At 43.6% G+C, this 18,030-nt stretch overlaps 1 protein-coding gene across 1 annotated transcript in view; it reads right to left on the reverse strand.

Annotated features, from left to right (window-relative positions):
- LOC146697851 (disabled homolog 2-interacting protein-like) overlaps positions 1 to 18,030 on the reverse strand; it is a 33,782-nt gene that overhangs the window by 12,215 nt on the left and 3,537 nt on the right. The window contains exons 3-6 of the mRNA XM_085476620.1: positions 17,885 to 18,030; positions 12,901 to 12,968; positions 12,558 to 12,667; positions 5,182 to 5,326 (exon numbers count right to left, since the gene is read on the reverse strand). The exon at positions 17,885 to 18,030 is cut by the window's right edge and continues 95 nt beyond it. Coding sequence (XP_085332746.1) covers positions 5,182 to 5,326; positions 12,558 to 12,667; positions 12,901 to 12,968; positions 17,885 to 18,030 — 469 coding nt within the window. The remainder of the gene's footprint in view (positions 1 to 5,181; positions 5,327 to 12,557; positions 12,668 to 12,900; positions 12,969 to 17,884) is intronic.

The raw sequence follows: 18,030 nt of genomic DNA on the forward strand, positions 1-18,030 counted from the left end.
AGAGAGAAGCTTTGGATCGTTTTTGTGACCTGATTAACAAAACATGACAGAAAAATGTTTCCAACCATGAGAAAGTCCTGATGACGAGGGTTACAGTCAGAGCCATCTCGGATGATGACTCTGACCTCAACGTGTCCGATCAGGTAACATCTGTAGTTCCTGAAACTCTGTTTGCTGTTTGTGTGGATGAAATGCAGACGAGTCTCAGGGCCGCACGCAGCTCAACAAAGTCAGGCGTTCATCAGAGATAACACCGCCGAGGTTATCGGTTCTCTGTTAAGCCAGATTAGAGCTAGTGGTTTTATACAAAATGAGCACATTCCAATCAGAGACATTACCATTTGGTGATAAAGTCGCTAAACAATGTAAACATTTCTCTGTAAAATAATCTGAGAGGTGAAAGCAGCAGAAACTTTGCTTTGAAGATTTTCACTTTGAACTAAAGTGAATGATTTTGTTACTCAGCACGCTCAGTAAAGCGATGGCTGCACATCGGAGCTGTGAGACTTTAAACTTGATTTACAGCTCGATGAAGGAGACGTGGAAATCTGATGAAAATCATTGGTTGAACAGATGTTCTGTAATAATGTCACTTCCTCTGGTAGATTTGAAGGCGTTAAACGAGGCTGCGGTTATTCTGATAAACATTCTTTCAAAATAAAAGACATTTTGAAAGTTGAGATGAAAACCTGTAAAAAATAAATGAAAACAAGTCGGAAACTGATCCGTGTGAAACACAACAATGGATCTGATGGTGATCAGAAACCTCGATCACAAAGCTTCGTCATATTTGTGTTTTACAGTTGGGATTCTGCCCTGCCCTCTGCTGGAATTGTGAGGTAACGCAGGTCAATTCAATTCAGTTCAATGCAATTTTTTTTACACAGCGCCAAATCACAACAACATTCGCCTCAAGGCGCTTTATATTGTGAGGTAGACCCTACAATAATACATACAGAGAAAAACCCAACAATCATATGATCCCCTATGAGCAGCACTTTGGCGACAGTGGGAAGGAAAAACTCCCTTTTAACAGGAAGAAACCTCCAGCAGGACCAGGCTCAGGGAGGGGCGGGGCCATCTGCTGTGATTGGTTGGGGTGAGAGAAGGAAGACAGGATAAAGACATGCTGTGGAAGAGAGACAGAGGTTAATAACAGATATGATTCAATGCAGAGAGGTCTGTTAACACATAGTGAGTGAGAAAGGTGACTGGAAAGGAAAAACTCAATGCATCATGGGAATCCCCGGCAGCCTACGTCTATTGCAGCATAACTAAGGGAGGATTCAGGGTCACCTGGTCCAGCCCTAACTATATGCTTTAGCAAAAAGGAAAGTTTGAAGCCTAATCTTGAAAGTAGAGATAGTGTCTGTCTCCCGAATCCAAACTGGAAGCTGGTTCCACTCTACACCTACGACTGCACAGCCACTAACAGCTCCAACATCATTGTGAAGTTTGCGGACGACACTACAGTGGTGGGTCTTATCACCAACGGTGATGAGACGGCTTACAGGGAGGAGGTCAGCGCCCTGACCCACTGGTGTCAAGACAACCATCCCACCCTCAACGTCGCAAAGACAAAGGAGTTGATAGTGGACTTCCGGAGGTGCAGAGAAGTACACACCCCCATCACCATCAACGGCGCTGCTGTGGAGAGAGTGAGCAGCTTCCGGTTCCTTGGAGTACATCTGGCTGAGGATCTTACGTGGTCAGTACACACAAACAAAACAGTGAAGAAGGCGCAGCAGCGCCTCTTCTTTCTCAGGAGACTGAAAAGATTCGGCATGAGCCCCCGCATCCTCAGGACCTTCTATCACTGTGCCATTGAGAGCATCCTCACTGGATGCATCACCACCTGGTATGGCAACAGCACCGCCTACAACTGCAAAGCTCTCCAGCGAGTAGTGCGGTGCTCTGAACGGATAATTGGAGGTGTGCTTCCCTCCCTCCAAGACATCTACAGGAAGCGCTGCCTGAGGAAAGCGGGGAGGATCATCAAGGACTCCAGTCACCCCAGCCATAAACTGTTCAGACTGCTTCCATCAGGAAGGAGGTTCTGCAGCATCCGGTCCCGTACCAGCAGACTGAGAGACAGCTTTTTCCACCAGGCCATCAGACTGCTGAACACGTCATAGACACCTCAGTTTCACTACTGGAACTTCAACATTATGCACTCCACACTGTATATAAATGCCACTTGTTTTGCACATATTCAACTCTGTATATTTTATATATTTTATTATTATTATTATTATTATTATTATTATTTATTTTTTTTTTTTTTACTATTTAATTTGTAAAAATGTGTATACACACACGTAGGAAAATATTTAGTATACACATCCAGAAATGCATACACTATTATATATTGTACATATATTTATTAGTTTCAGGTTGGCCATTCTTGTATTTTGCTCGTTTGTGTTGTTGTGTTTGCACATCTCTGTTGCTTGTGGGGCTCGCACACAAGAATTTCACTCGCATGTGCTGTGCCAGTGTGCCTGCACATGTGATGTGACAATAAAAAAGTGATTTGATTTGATTTGATTTGATTTGAAGAGGGGCCTGAAAACTGAAGGCTCTGCCTCCCATTCTACTTTTAAATACTCTAGGAACAACAAGTAGGCCTGCAGAGCGAGAGCGAAGTGCTCTAATAGGGTGATATGGTACTACAAGGTCATTAAGATAAGATGGGGCCTGATTATTTAAGACCTTGTATGTGAGGAGCAGGATTTTGAATTCTGGATTTAACAGGAAGCCAAAACAGGAGAAATCTGCTCTCTCTTTCTAGTCCCTGTCAGGACTCTTGCTGCAGCATTTTGGATTAGCTGAAGGCTTTTCAGGGAGTTTCTAGGACTTCCTGATAATAATGAATTACAGTCGTCCAGCCTGGAAGTAATAAATGCATGAACTAGTTTTTCAGCGTCACTCTGAGACAGGATATTTCTAACTTTAGAGATGTTGCACAAATGGAAGAAAGCAGTCTTACATATTTGTTTAATATGTGCGTTGAAGGACATGTCCTGGTCAGAAATGACTCCAAGGTTCCTCACAGTGTTACTGGAAGCCAAGGTAATGCCATCCAGAGTAAGAATCTGCTTAGATACCATATTTCTAAGCTTTTCAGGGCCGAGTACAATAACCTCAGTTTGATCTGAATGAAGAAGCAGAAAGTTAGCGGCCATCCAGGTCTTTATGTCTTTAAGACATTCCTGCAGTTTAACTCATTGGTGTGTGTTATCTGGCTTCATGGACAGATAGAGCTGGGTGTCATCTGCATAGCAGTGTAAATGTATGCTATGTCTTCTAATGATGCTGCCTAAGGGAAGCATGTATAATGTAAACAGAATTGGTCCTAGCACTGAACCCTGTGGAACTCCATAATTAACCTCAGTGTGTGAAGAGGACTCTCCATTTACATGCACAAACTGGAGTCTATTAGATAGATATGATACAAACCACTGCAGTGCAGTACCTGTAATACCTACAGCATGTTCTAATCGCTCTAATAGGATATTATGGTCGACAGTATCGAACGCTGCACTGAGGTCTAGCAGGACAAGCACAGAGATGAGTCCACTGTCAGAGGCCATAAGAAGATCATTTGTAACCTTCACTAAAGCTGTTTCTGTGCTGTGATGAGCTCTGAAACCTGACTGAAACTCTTCAAATAAGCCTCTGCAGATGATCTGTTAGCTGTTTGACAACTACTCTTTCAAGGATTTTTGATATAAAGGAAGGTTGGAGATTGGCCTATAATTAGCTAAGACTGCTGGGTCTAGAGATGCTTTTTGAGTAAAGGTTTAACTACAGCCAGCTTGAAGGCCTGTGGTACATAGCTGATCATTAGAGATAGGTTGATCATATTTAAGATCGAAGAATTAATTAATGGCAGGACTTCTTTGAGCAGTTTTGTAGGAATGGGGTCTAAAAGACAGGTTGATGGTTTGGAGGAAGTAATTATTGAAGTTAACTCAGAAAGATCAATTGGAGAAAAAGAGTCTAACTTAACATCAATGGTACTAAGAGTAGCTGTAGATAATATTACATCTGTGGGATGATTACTGGTAATTTTTTCTCTAATGATAAAAATTTTATTTGTGAAGAAGTTCATGAAGTCATTACTAGTTAACGTTAAAGGGATGGTTGGCTCAACAGAGCTCTGACTGTTTGTCAGCCTGGCTACAGAGCTGAAGAGAAACCTGGGGTTGTTCTTATTTTCTTCAATCAGTGATGAATAGTAAGATGTTCTGGCTTTGCGGAGGGCTTTCTTATAAAGCAGCAAACTATTTCTCCAGGCTAAATGATGATCCTCTAAATTTGTGACACGCCATTTCCTCTCCAGATTACGAGTCATCTGCTTTAGGCTACGTGTTTGAGAATTATACCACGGAGTCAGGTACTTCTGATTAGAGACCTTAGTTTTCACAGGAGCTACAGTATCCAGAGTCGTACGTAGTGAGGAGGTGAAATTATTAACAAGATAATCGACCTCTGTTGGGGTAGCGTTCAGATAGCTGCTCTGCTCTGTGTTGGTACAGGGCATTGAAGATGATAACAGTGGGTGGATTATATTCTTAAACTTAGTTACAGCGCTTTCAGAAAGACATCTACTTTGATAAAGTCTACTCTCCACCGCTGTGTAATCAATTATTGTAAATGTAAATGTTATCAGGAAATGATCAGACAGGAGAGGGTTTTCAGGAAACACTGTTAAATGTTCAGTTTCTATGCCATATGTTAAAACAAGATCTAGAGTGTGATTAAAGTGGTGGGTGGGTTCTTTTACATTTTGACAGAAACCAATTGAGTCTAATAACAGATTAAATGCCATGTTGAGGCTGTCATTTTTAGCATCTACATGGATGTTAAAATCACCCACAATAATTATTTTATCTGAGCTCAGAACTAAATTAGATATAAAGTCTGAGAAATCAGACAGAAACTCTGTGTAAGGCCCAGGTGGACGATAGATGATAACAAGTAAGACTGGTTTCTGAGTTTTACAGCTGGGGTGGACGAGGCTAAGCATCAGGCTTTCAAATGAATTAAAAGTCTGTCTGGGTCTTTGGTTGATTAATAGGCTGGTGTAATAGGCAGGCACAGAGCAGTATGTAAATGATTGTGTTGGGACACCTCGGTTTTGGGAGTGCTGCAGTTTGTGTGTGTTGTTTGCGTCACCTCGAAGCAGTAGTCCTGTCCCAGCAGGGATGAGTGAACCGGCTTAATAATCACTGATTGGTCCATCCTGAGCTCGAGAGACGATACACAGCCAGTGCTTAGCAACGACTCCTGGCTACCGCAACGCAGCCGACGCATCACACACCTGAAACAAACATACACAGTGTGATTACTAACAGGACAGGAAGACGCACTCATCGAGTTTCCAGAGGCATGGATCCCAAACCTGGATTGTCAGAGAAGTCTAGGACGTCTCCTGGACGTCTCCAGGGACACAAAGAAGGTGATCTACACTGAAAAATGAACATGAGATTTGACTTGGATCTGACAACAGAGACCGAGTGATGCAGCGAGTGTGATCAGGTTCACCTGGAGCTGTAGAGCAAGGTGGAGCTGAAACAACTGTTGGGCTGAAGCTCAGGAGGTCAAGGAGAACCTAATCAGGACCTCTGATTGGTTCAGCACAAGCCAATCAGTTTGATACTTTTCAAGACATTTGAGGTGTCATAAAGTAAAGTTACATTTAATAAAAGAAGGCGGTTCTGAAGTATTACAGTGTGACGCGGCGTTAGAAACAAATGTACGAGCCAGTGATGGAGTAAAAGCTCAGGATTCATATTCAGCCAGAGTCATTTCATCTGCTTCCAAACTTTGCTGCAGCACATGTGATTACACGTACAGATGTCATGCTGGGCTTGGTGCTTCCTGTTGCATCGTGAGATGATGCTCCTCATTGGCACACCTGGACTTCATGTCTGACGCTCTGAAATGGGTCTGAGGTGCTGCCCCTCAGAAGAAAGTGGCATTTTAGGGAAGGGTTTTTCAGGTAGAGGATGCAGGCTGAGTATGAATATGGATTATTCTGAGCTGTGAATCATGCACAGCTGCTCTCGTAAAGCCCGAGAATTAAAACAAAGGGCACCTCTGGGAAAGATCCCGTTGCGGTGCCTCGATGCTCCACCAGCCTCTGAGGCCACGTTCATCACTGAGCGAGGAGACCTCTGCATGTCTCCACCACACAGGCCTCCATTCGTTACATAACTCACTCCTCCACGGAGCTGTTAACAAGCAGAAACCCAGCTTCCTGTCCTCCGGACCGAACACAACCACAGCAGCTCTGACGGAGTGCGCAGGGAGGCAGCCACCACACGCCGACCTGATTAACTCCGATGCAGAAAACAAAGCTGATCTCGGCTTCTCCACAACATTTATTTATTTATCATGTGCAAATGTGTCACAGTTCAGGGAGAGGCTGCAGAGCTTACAGAGTCAGTGTGAACGGACACGGTCAGTCTGCTCACTGACAGACGTAAACACGACAACAGGAAGTACGAACGATGACCAGCAGCCGACTGTCCGATGGACAGCCCTCCTCTCACCTCAAACACCCCATCCAGTAGTTTTGGTGTATTTGGACACTGAGAGCCAAATGCACTCGTCCACACACCTGCAGTGCCTCTGCCATGCAGCAGAGGCAGCAGTGAGTCAGTCCCTACAAACTGCCATGTTGAAATAAACATGTTTACAGCTTGATACTCAAGCTTCCTCCTTCATAACACGTGCACAGGAAAGCATGTTGTTATAACTCAAACGTTTTAGTCTGCAATGTTAGGGGCGTGGCCTTTTTGACAATAATATGGCTGCTGTGAGGTTACTGTACTAACAGACCATTCATGAAGGCTGTGCAATTTGATTTGATGTCACTCTTGCTAAATGATTCTGCTAGCATTAGCATTAGCACCTCTGGAAACATGAACATGGAGGCATCACTAACCAGTGAATGACATCATGGCAATGCTGTGATTTGGTACGTTGAACTGAAACTGTGTGACGATATTTCCATCACAGCGTCCGATCCACTGCACGCCACCTCCCCAGAACCCTCCCCCTGCTTCCCGCTCCTCTCAGACTGTGACTGGACCTTCTCTTCCATGACAACCATCACTTTTTATCCAATGAGACCTGAATAACACCTGGGCTCATTTCCTCACTCCTAACAAATCACAGCAGAGTCTCCCCCTGCTGGACTGCAGATTTAAGGCACCGTGGCCTGTCGGTGTCTGAGGTGGACAGGTCAACACTAAGCAGTGATGATGATTGGCTTCCTGTTAAATCCAGAATTCAAAATCCTGCTCCTCACATACAAGGTCTTAAATAATCAGGCCCCATCTTATCTTAATGACCTTGTAGTACCATATCAGCCTATTAGAGCACTTCGCTCTCGCTCTGCAGGCCTACTTGTTGTTCCTAGAGTATTTAAAAGTAGAATGGGAGGCAGAGCCTTCAGTTTTCAGGCCCCTCTTCTGTGGAACCAGCTTCCAGTTTGGATTCAGGAGACAGACACTATCTCTACTTTCAAGATTAGGCTTCAAACTTTCCTTTTTGCTAAAGCATATAGTTAGGGCTGGACCAGGTGACCCTGAATCCTCCCTTAGTTATGCTGCAATAGACGTAGGCTGCCGGGGGATTCCCATGATGCATTGAGTTTTTCCTTTCCAGTCACCTTTCTCACTCACTATGTGTTAACAGACCTCTCTGCATTGAATCATATCTGTTATTAACCTCTGTCTCTCTTCCACAGCATGTCTTTATCCTGTCTTCCTTCTATCACCCCAACCAATCACAGCAGATGGCCCCGCCCCTCCCTGAGCCTGGTTCTGCTGGAGGTTTCTTCCTGTTAAAAGGGAGTTTTTCCTTCCCACTGTCGCCACAGTGCTTTCTCATATGGGGTCATATGATTGTTGGGCTTTTCTCTGTATGTATTATTGTAGGGTCTACCTCACAAAAAAGCATCTTGAGGCGACTGTTGTTGTGATTTGGCGCTGTGTAAATAAAATTGAATTGAACTGATGATAAACAAGATGATGATGACCCTCTTTAGCTTTTTATACACACACAGCAGGACGGGTGTGTTGCTCGGTTAGCTCGTCATCTTGTCTTAACAAGCTGGTTATATGGCTAATGCTGCATGTCTGTGTGTGTCTGTGTGTAACCTTGCTATGCTGTGTGCTACACACAGGAACACAGCATAGCACGCTAGCTATGTGCAGATTGCAGCCATGCTAACACACACACAGAAACGAATCATGCATGGAAATGCAAATCAGGTGGAAGACGGCAGCATGCACGCACCTCCCCAACACACACACACACACACACACACACACACACACACACACACAAAGCAGAAATCCACTGCAGCACATTTTTCTGATCGGAGGACAAAGAGGATCAAAGACACTCACCGAGCATCCTGCTGAGGAGGAGGAGGAGGAGACAGCTATAAATTCATGGCCTCCTTCAGCAGCGAGCAGGAGGAAGAGGAGGAGGAAGATGGAGAAGCTGCTGATGCTGTGTGGATGAACCTGTCTGTCTGTCTGTGTGTGTTTGCTGTTTCTGATGCTTCACAGCTTCAGCCCTCCCTCCCCTTCCTCACTCTCTCTCTCTCTGTCTGTCTCTATGTGACTCACCCCCCTTGTCTGTCAGCTCTTGCCCCTCCCCTGCAGTGAGGCTGCCCTACTTCCTCTCTCTCTGCTCCTCTTTATCCTCCTTGTCTCCTCTGCTGGCCTGTCAGGGGTGCCCCCCCCCCCCCCCCAGCAGCGCACATGTACGATACGTGTTGATGTGTTAAACAGGCTGCGGTTACACGCGTGTTATTGCAGCCGCTCTGAGCTTCTTCTTCTCTGGTCCTGTACGCACACACTTCCTGTCTGCAGCAGAAAGTGGAATTTTCCATTTGGTGTCATCGAGGCAGGAATCAAACGCCGCATCTCTCCCCGGTTTTATATCAACACCAACCTCCACACGCAGCCGCTCAGACGCTGCTGCATACGCTCGCGCCCAGCTTTAACTCAGGCGTTCATAAAAGTTTGGTTTTAATACTTCACAAACATGTTTACACACAATCCCCAAAGGCACTGGACTGTCACCTGCCTGAAAGGTGAAGCCTGTTCCCTCATCATTCCAGGACTAATGAAGCTGATAACAGATAACAGAGCTGATATAACCGTTAACTGTAAGCACGACATGAAAGATGTCAGTGAAGGAGGCCATCACTAGGCTGATAATACAAGAATAAAATAATCAGAGAGCAGAAACAACAATGAGAGCAGTGAGCAGCTCAGAAGAGTGGATGATGACAGATTTATTAAAATGATTGGAAACATAAGCCAGGTCAGGAACATGGCAGGAGCATCGCTGGGAAGCTGTAGACCAAGAGACAGAGAGTTTACAACAAGGTGCAAACCTCTAGGTGCACTCAGGAAGAACACACTGTAATACATCTAACAAAGGCTTGATGCACACTCGGTCATCCAGGTAGGTACATCCCAAAGGTTGATTCTGTTCACCTGGACGTTTTCAGTGGGAGAAACGTTTCATCATCATCAGGTGACTCCTTCAGACTCAGCTGACTAAACCTCATAAACAGTATATCTGCACAATGACTGAAGCTAGCATGTTGTCACTGCTCAGTGACAAAAACACTTGAGCCCCTGAAATGAGACCCAGGAAGTGGTTACAGGAAGAGGGTGATAGACTGTCTGAAGCAGTTAGAACAAGACAAGGCTATCGACCAGACCTCATACCAGAGCCACACCAAGTCTGTATGGTTTACTGAAGATACATAAACAGGGTGCACCTTTAAGACCGATTGTCTGCATGATCAACTAGGTCACCTATAACATCTCCAAGCTTCTGGCTTCGATCCTCAACCCGTTGGTAGGCAGCTCTGAACACCACATCCAGAACATCCTGGATTTTGTTGAGAAGGTGAGAGATGTCATTATGGAGGCAGATGAAACCATGGTCTCATACGACATTACATCTCTCTCCACTTGCATCCCAGTCACGGAAGCGTTGGAGGTAGTTCGTAAGAGACTACAGGATGACCCCAACCTCAGCAACAGGACCACTCTCAGCATTGACCAAGTGTGTTTGAACTGTGTCTTCATTCCACCTACTTCACATACAAGGCTCAGTTCTACAGGCAGAAACATGGGTGTGCCATGAGCTCCCCAGTTTCACCCATCGTGTTACTGTAAGGTGACCTTGAGGGTCTGAAAGGCACCTATAAATAAAATGTATTATTACTATTATTATTATCGTGGCCAATTTGTACATGGAAGAAGTGGAAAAGAGGGCTTTGCTATCCTACCCTGGAACACCACCAAGCCATTGGTTCAGGTATGTGGATGACACCTGGGTGAAAATCAAATCTCAGGACGTACCACATTACCACATTAACTCGGTGGACCGACACATCAAATTCACCAGGGAGGATATGAACAGTGGCAGGTTAGCCTTCTTAGACTGTGAGATTTCCATCAGTAATGGGGGACATCTAAAAGCTGACGTGTACCGTAAACCTTCACATACGGATCAGTATCTAAGGTTTGACTCTCATCATCCACTGGAGCACAAACTGGGTGTCATCAGGACGCTACAACACAGAGCGAACACCATCCCCACAGACACAGCAGCCAGGGAGGCAGAAGAACATCAAGAAGGCCCTGAGTAAATGTGGTTATCCCAGCTGGACTTTTGTCAAAGCTGGGAAGGCTCCTAAAGAAAGCTCCAGCTGATCCAGGAGAGAAGGACAACCGCCGCCCAAGCGAAAACCTGTAGTGATCCCGTACATGTCAGGAGCAGTTGAGACGCATTTTATCTAAACACCGCGTCTCTGTGGCTTTTAAACCCCAAACACGCTGCGCCAAAAACTGGTCCACCCCAAGGATCGGGTCGCCCGACACAAACAGAGTAACATAGTGTACGCTGGTAAGTGCAGGAGGATTGGCAGGATTTATACATCGGGGAAACCAAACAACCTCTGGCTACAACACAGAAGAGCCACCTCGTCAGGCCAGGACTCTGCAGTCTATTCACACCTACAGGCCAGTGGCATCTAAAGATGTGTTTGTGCACATGAAGTTGAGAGATAGTTGTATGATGGAGAGAAAAGATGATGGTCTAAAGCATCCATTTGTCTAACATGATGGCGGCAGCATCATGGCGTGGGCATGTCCGGCTGCAAGGAAGCTGCTCTTTGGTGGTTACTGATGACAGCGCTGTGCTCTGTGGGTACGGAGCCAAAGCAAACTGCAAAAAACCCAACAAATGAGATACTCTTAAAGTCAGTCAGCTGATCTCAGGTCAGCTGACCAGATTTTCAGGGATTTAATACAAACTACAGTGACCTGCAGAGCATCTCAAGGAGGAACCAGCATGTGGTCCATGGGTACCTGATACAGTCACTGGCAGCAGAGGATTTTCATCCAAGTATTAAATGCAATCTTCTTATATAAAACCTAGAATAGAGGACTGTGTCTGATTGCTGAGTTAGTAATAAGGTTGGATTGTTAAAACTTTCGTGAACTGCAGCAGCATCATGAATTTTCACCGTAGGTTCCTTTGAGCCGTGAAGTTAGGGACAGTTACAGATTTGGGGGCTCGTCCAGGATACGAGCCTCATCATGCTGCACATCGAGTTTTGGGGATTTGGTACTCTGTGTCCTTACTGGCACTCCACAAGAGGAAATTTCAAAGCATACAGGATTTCACTTGGGAACAAACTGTAGTGTATTACTGCAATGAAACAGCTCAGATTAAATCTTGACAAACTCAGAGACCTGAGCGCTGCCGCACCATGCTGAATACTCAGGTGGTCATAAACTGACAGCGTCATGGAACGGCTGTGTGCAGGCAGGAAAAGGACCCAAAATGCAGACTCAACTGAGGCAAAACTTAAACTCAAAATGGCAGCTTTTATTGCTGAACAGAAATCTCAACAAAACCTAAACTGGGAAGAATCTAACAAAACACACACATGAAGACGCAGGGAGAAACACACAGCATGAGGGAGATCCCGACACAGAGAAACACAGGGCTTAAATACACTGGGAAATAACGAGGGGAATGAGACACAGAAGGGGAGCACAGGTGGGAGAAACAGACACAACGACAGCCAAGGGAAGCGAAACACATTCACGTAGGACACAAACCTTCAAAGTAAAACAGGAAATGTAACACAGAAACGCGGACTTCACTAGGGGATACAGCTGACAGGGGAGACAGAGCAACTAAGAAACACAGAGACCAACATAAAGGAGGCACAGAGGGCAGCTACTAAATACTCAGAAAACTACGACACTACACTCTATAGAATAAACCGGGGCAACAAAGAAGAAACTCAACACTGGGTCAGGAGACCCAGGATCCTGACAGACAGAGACCTGTGGTCTTCACTTTTATAGCACGCTGTAAATTATAGCAGGTTTACTCACAACACAGAGGATCAGTCATATGACATTAAACTGACAGGCTGTACTTGTACAACAAAGTAAGTGACCCCAGTGGAATTCTGGGTAACTGACTGTTACCTAGTGTCAGCTGCATTGATCTGCCCGGTCTGTAAGCTGCTGTGACGAGACAGTTTGGGCTGAGATCGAGTCCGACGCAGCGACTGCTTCAACCTGCGAGACAGAAAACCCTGAAGAAGAAATCGGGTGAAGCCGTATTAGCTGCTGTGATCAATGAGCGATGTTAAATTCACAGATATTCGATGGAGTTTGGTGTGGAGATAAATCCCACCAGCAGGTGGGGTCAGTCAGTTAATCTACAGCTGACAGCAGCTCAACTCCTGTTGCCATGGAAACAACAGGCTGATCTCAGCAGGCGAGAGAGAGAGAGAGTGTGTGTGTGTGTGAGGGAGAGAGAGCTCACCGTCACTCTGGCGGTGGGTGTGTCGGTAGTGGAGGCACTGGGCATGCTCTGTCTGCGCACCCCCATCTCTGAAACAGACAGAATGCATCATGGGAGCATTTGTAGTTTTTATCATCAATCAGCTGCCACGTTCTGCTGTTGCCATGGTAACTACCAGCGGTGAAGGAGAATTGTTGTTTTTTTAATTAAATTGTTTGATTAAATAAGTTTGATCAAACCTTTCATGTGATTTTAGTTGAACTTAAGTTAATTTATATTGTTTTTACATTTAAAATAACTTCATTTTGTTGTTGCGCAACATCTCTAAAGTTAGAAATATCCTGTCTCAGAGTGACGCTGAAAAACTAGTTCATGCATTTATTACTTCCAGGCTGGACGACTGTAATTCATTATTATCAGGAAGTCCTAAAAACTCCCTGAAAAGCCTTCAGCTGATCCAAAATGCTGCAGCAAGAGTCCTGACAGGGACTAGAAAGAGAGAGCAGATTTCTCCTGTTTTGGCTTCCTGTTAAATCCAGAATTCAAAATCCTGCTCCTCACATACAAGGTCTTAAATAATCAGGCCCCATCTTATCTTAATGACCTTGTAGTACCATATCACCCTATTAGAGCGCTTCGCTCTCGCTCTGCAGGCCTACTTGTTGTTCCTAGAGTATTTAAAAGTAGAATGGGAGGCAGAGCCTTCAGTTTTCAGGCCCCTCTTCTGTGGAACCAGCTTCCAGTTTGGATTCAGGAGACAGACACTATCTCTACTTTCAAGATTAGGCTTCAAACTTTCCTTTTTGCTAAAGCATATAGTTAGGGCTGGACCAGGTGACCCTGAATCCTCCCTTAGTTATGCTGCAATAGACGTAGGCTGCCGGGGGATTCCCATGATGCATTGAGTTTTTCCTTTCCAGTCACCTTTCTCACTCACTATGTGTTAACAGACCTCTCTGCATTGAATCATATCTGTTATTAACCTCTGTCTCTCTTCCACAGCATGTCTTTATCCTGTCTTCCTTCTCTAACTCCAACCGGTCGCAGCAGATGGCCCCGCCCCTCCCTGAGCCTGGTTCTGCCGGAGGTTTCTTCCTGTTAAAAGGGAGTTTTTCCTTCCCACTGTCGCCAAAGTGCTGCTCATAGGGGGTCATATGATTGTTGGGTTTTTCTCTGTATCTATCTTTGTAGGGTCTACCTCACAATATAAAGCGCCTTGAGGCGACTGCTGTTGTGATTTGGTGCTGTGTAAATAAAACTGAATTTTGATTTTTTAATTTTATTATATGCTTTGATTTAGTTTTGTTTAGTTAAATATTTAATTTTATTTTCCTGTTTGTACCCATTTGTGTCCCAACTTGACTGAACCTTTATGTGTTTATATTTAAATTATAAAACAGAAATGATTCAAAAAGAGAAACCAATAAATAAAAAGTATTTCTCTTGTTTGATTTCTTTATTTGTGGACAGCTGCATGTTCTGTGTAGTTATTTTAAATTCAGTTCAAAATAAACATGAAACCAATTAAAAACTTCTACATAAATCTGTTTTAATATATTTGAATGTGAGTTTGTTTTTTTCAGCAGAGAGTAAAATCCTCCAATCACAGAGCACAAATTCTTTGTTCTGTTGATAAAAGTTACTGATGAGAGTTACTGATTAACTGTTTGATGGTCTGGGTTTTATTAAATCTGATCAGTTTTTCTGATGAAAGCCAATTCAGAATAATTAACTGTGGTTTGCATGTTCTCCCCGTGTTTGCGTGGGTTCTCTCCGGGTACTCCGGCTTCCTCCCACCGTCCAAAGACATGCAGCTTGTGGGGATAGGTTAATTGGATAATCCAAATTGCCACTAGGTGTGAATGTGTGAGTGAATGTGAGTGCGAATGGTTGTCTGTCCCTGTGTGTTGGCCCTGCGACAGACTGGCGACCTGTCCAGGGTGTACCCTGCCTCTCGCCCTATGACAGCTGGGATAGGCTCCAGCGCCCCCCACGACCCTGAAAAGGACAAGCGGAAGCGAATGGATGGATGGATGGATGGATGGATGGATGGATTAAATCTGTACGAGAAAATTAATTTATGAATTCATTCCTTAATTCTTTTATTTGTTTAGACATAAGTAACATTTTTAGTTCATAGTTTTGTGTGAAAATAAAAACAGTATTTATAAATCAGTCATTCCATCGTGATGGAAATTTCTTCATGTGTTGATCACATGTTTTACTAATATCACTTTTGTTTCATTTAGTTATAAACATATAGGATAGCATCATAAATGTGGTTTATCACAGTGAGTGGGACAAGGGGGGTGGAGGGTGTGTGGATAGATAGTGGGGGCCCCCCTGCTGATCTCAGGGAGAAGGCAGGTGACATAGTCGCCATTCTCTTTGCGGGAATGTCTTTGTCACTGTGTTCGTATATAAGTAGTTGCATGTGGTCACATGTGTAGCAAAGATACAGCTCAGTAAACATGAAGAACAAGAACTGAGTTTAGTACTTTTCTCTGGATCCTGTATGCAATTAATGATTCAGAAATGGTTTTTTAAATAAAATTATTAAATAAAGAGTACTTTAGTATTGTCTTAATGAATAAAATAATTAAAGATCGAATTTAACGTAAAACAATTTTTCAATTTGTTCGTGTTTAAGCTCAAAGTCAGGAGTATCCACACCCACAGACAGTCGTTCCACCTCCTATTAATCCTGTCTTACAGAAACTGCACAGCAGGAGGCACTATGAGCTTGTCCTCACTGACCAATAGAGAAGTTAGCAAAATGATTACTTGTTTTCATAAACTCAACTCAGTAATGTACAGCACCAGCAAGTAAAGCGTTTCATGAATTAATAATTAATGATAAACTATACAATAAATGGTGGTCCCACTGCTCCTTTTCTATACAGTTACCTTTTCCTGTTAGCTACTAGATTTGCTATCGTATTTACTATTAAATTTACTATTAAATTTGCTAATGGATTAGCTTTTCCATCTACCCTTTCTGTGGCTATTTTAGTCCTTGGAGAAAAACCAATCCAGTTAAGCATGCAGTGCAACGTAAGCAGCTGTCTGATTGATTAGCGACACATAGGCTAGCTACGTGTTGCTGTTTGCTGTGAACGACTTTTCCAAGGAGATGTTTTAAAGTGTTTGTGCTGCTGCTTGGATATTAAGCCTTGCCTATCACTCTCTGAAAATGTACAGCGTGGACAAATGATGCATACAAAGAGAAACGGCAGTGAAATGGAGACCTGTGACTAGATACAGGTGGACTTAGCCTGACCTGATATAACACGTTGGAGGTAACATGGCTAACGCTAGCATCCCTGCATGTAGCCCCATCCTTGTAGGCTCATGCTAGCTTATGAATGTATGCATGTTATGAGTGTAGTTAGTGGTTACTTAGCATGTATTTAGTGTATAGTGTTGTGTGGTTAAAGGTTAGTTAGTGTGTAGTTAGTGTGTAGTGTTGTGTAGTTCGTGATTAGTTAGCGTGTAGTTAAAGGTTAGCGTGTAGTTAGTGTGTAGTGTTGTGTAGTTAGTGGTTAGTTAGTGCGTAGTGTACTCATTGTTCTGTCTCGTGTGTCAGTGACGGCACTGCTGAATGTCACTGTAGCTGTTAAGAAGAGTCCAGTTTGAATGTTTGTAATAAACAGAGTGTGAAGCTTAAATTAAACTGTTATTTTTAACCAACCTGTCTCATGCTGTGCAGCTTTCCAACCCACTTACTGGGCTTCATGCTTGGGCTAAAGCCAAGAAAACCTGCAGACTGTATTTATAGGAAATATGTTTTGATTTCCATGCCACCCTAAGAAGAATTCTCTAGACCCGCCCCTGGAACCAGCACCAAGGTGTGGGAGCAATGGCTCTAACCTGGAGCCGTTCCAACAGATGCTCTCTGTAGACACAGTCGCATCACCCTGCACGTTTCACTGCACGACTAGTTTGGTTTTTTTCTACAAGAGCTTAAAGTGTCGCAGAAAGGCTGAATGCACAAGCTAATCCCATAACTGGAAAAGCTTTGGGAAAGATTTAGGAAGAGAAGTGGAACTGGAAAGGAGGAGAGGAATCAGGATTTCAAATCACAATTTAAAAATTATTTTGGAAATCAGCTGTTTAATTGTGAAATTTGGAAATGTTTAGATTTTTTTCTGTTGACAGCATTTTTTTTTTCTTTTCAATTTCTAATTTTTATTATTGGATTAATAGTTGGTTTATATATATATATCGACATATATCTATATCTATATCTATATATATATATATATCTATCTATATATATATATATATATATATATATATATATAAATATATATAATCTCTTCCTATTACGCAATACATGACCACATAATGAAGCACTTTAGTATCCGATACAACACATTTAAAATGATTTGTACTTTAACCTCCTAGGACCTGGTGTCCACATATGTGGGCATCACATTTTGGGTTGTCTAGACCAAAATACAAATTTTTGCTCTACAAGGGCCTGATATCCACTTACGAGGACATTATACTACCACTGTTCCATCAAAGTTTAAAACAAATGTCCTCATACGTGGCTCTCATTTTTCATAGGAACAAAAGTTGGGTAAAAAAAAAAAATCTGGTGTTTCTTTGTTTTTACATCGATCGGGTCCCAATCAGCCCAAATATCAAAGAGAAATTAAAAATGCTGCCGTGGAAGAGTTCAGGTCTTAGGAGGTTAATATTAATCTGTGACATCATCTATGACCGCGCTGATAAACTTTATTTAACCTGACGCGTCTCAGTGACCTGACATGGATCATACTTTCACCTGTCTCTGTGACCTTTGACCTCCGGACAATAATATCCACCTACAGTCTCTCCACCCTCTGAGCTCCTAAGGAGTCGTCTGCCATGTTGCCATGGTAACACAGATTATGAGATTAATAATGTGACATGATGTGATGAAGCAGACGCTCTAATCCGGCTGCGCTCACACGAAAAACACACAAGCACTCGCCGCCGCTTCTTTTTCTTTTCTTACCACCGCAAGAGTCAAAGTCTGCGTCCATCATCTGTCCACCTGTCGGTCCACCTGTCTGTCTGTGTCTCAATGCTCCTGTCTGTCTGTTCGTCTGTCTCAGTCTTCTGCAGCTGCTTGAACCCGTCTCATCTTCCTTACCTTTGTGG

The sequence above is a fragment of the Copadichromis virginalis genome, linkage group LG12 (genome assembly GCF_057382275.1).
Source record: "Copadichromis virginalis isolate Kocher_CV1m ecotype Utaka linkage group LG12, C_Virginalis_male_GT1.1, whole genome shotgun sequence".
Lineage (NCBI taxonomy): Eukaryota > Metazoa > Chordata > Actinopteri > Cichliformes > Cichlidae > Copadichromis > Copadichromis virginalis.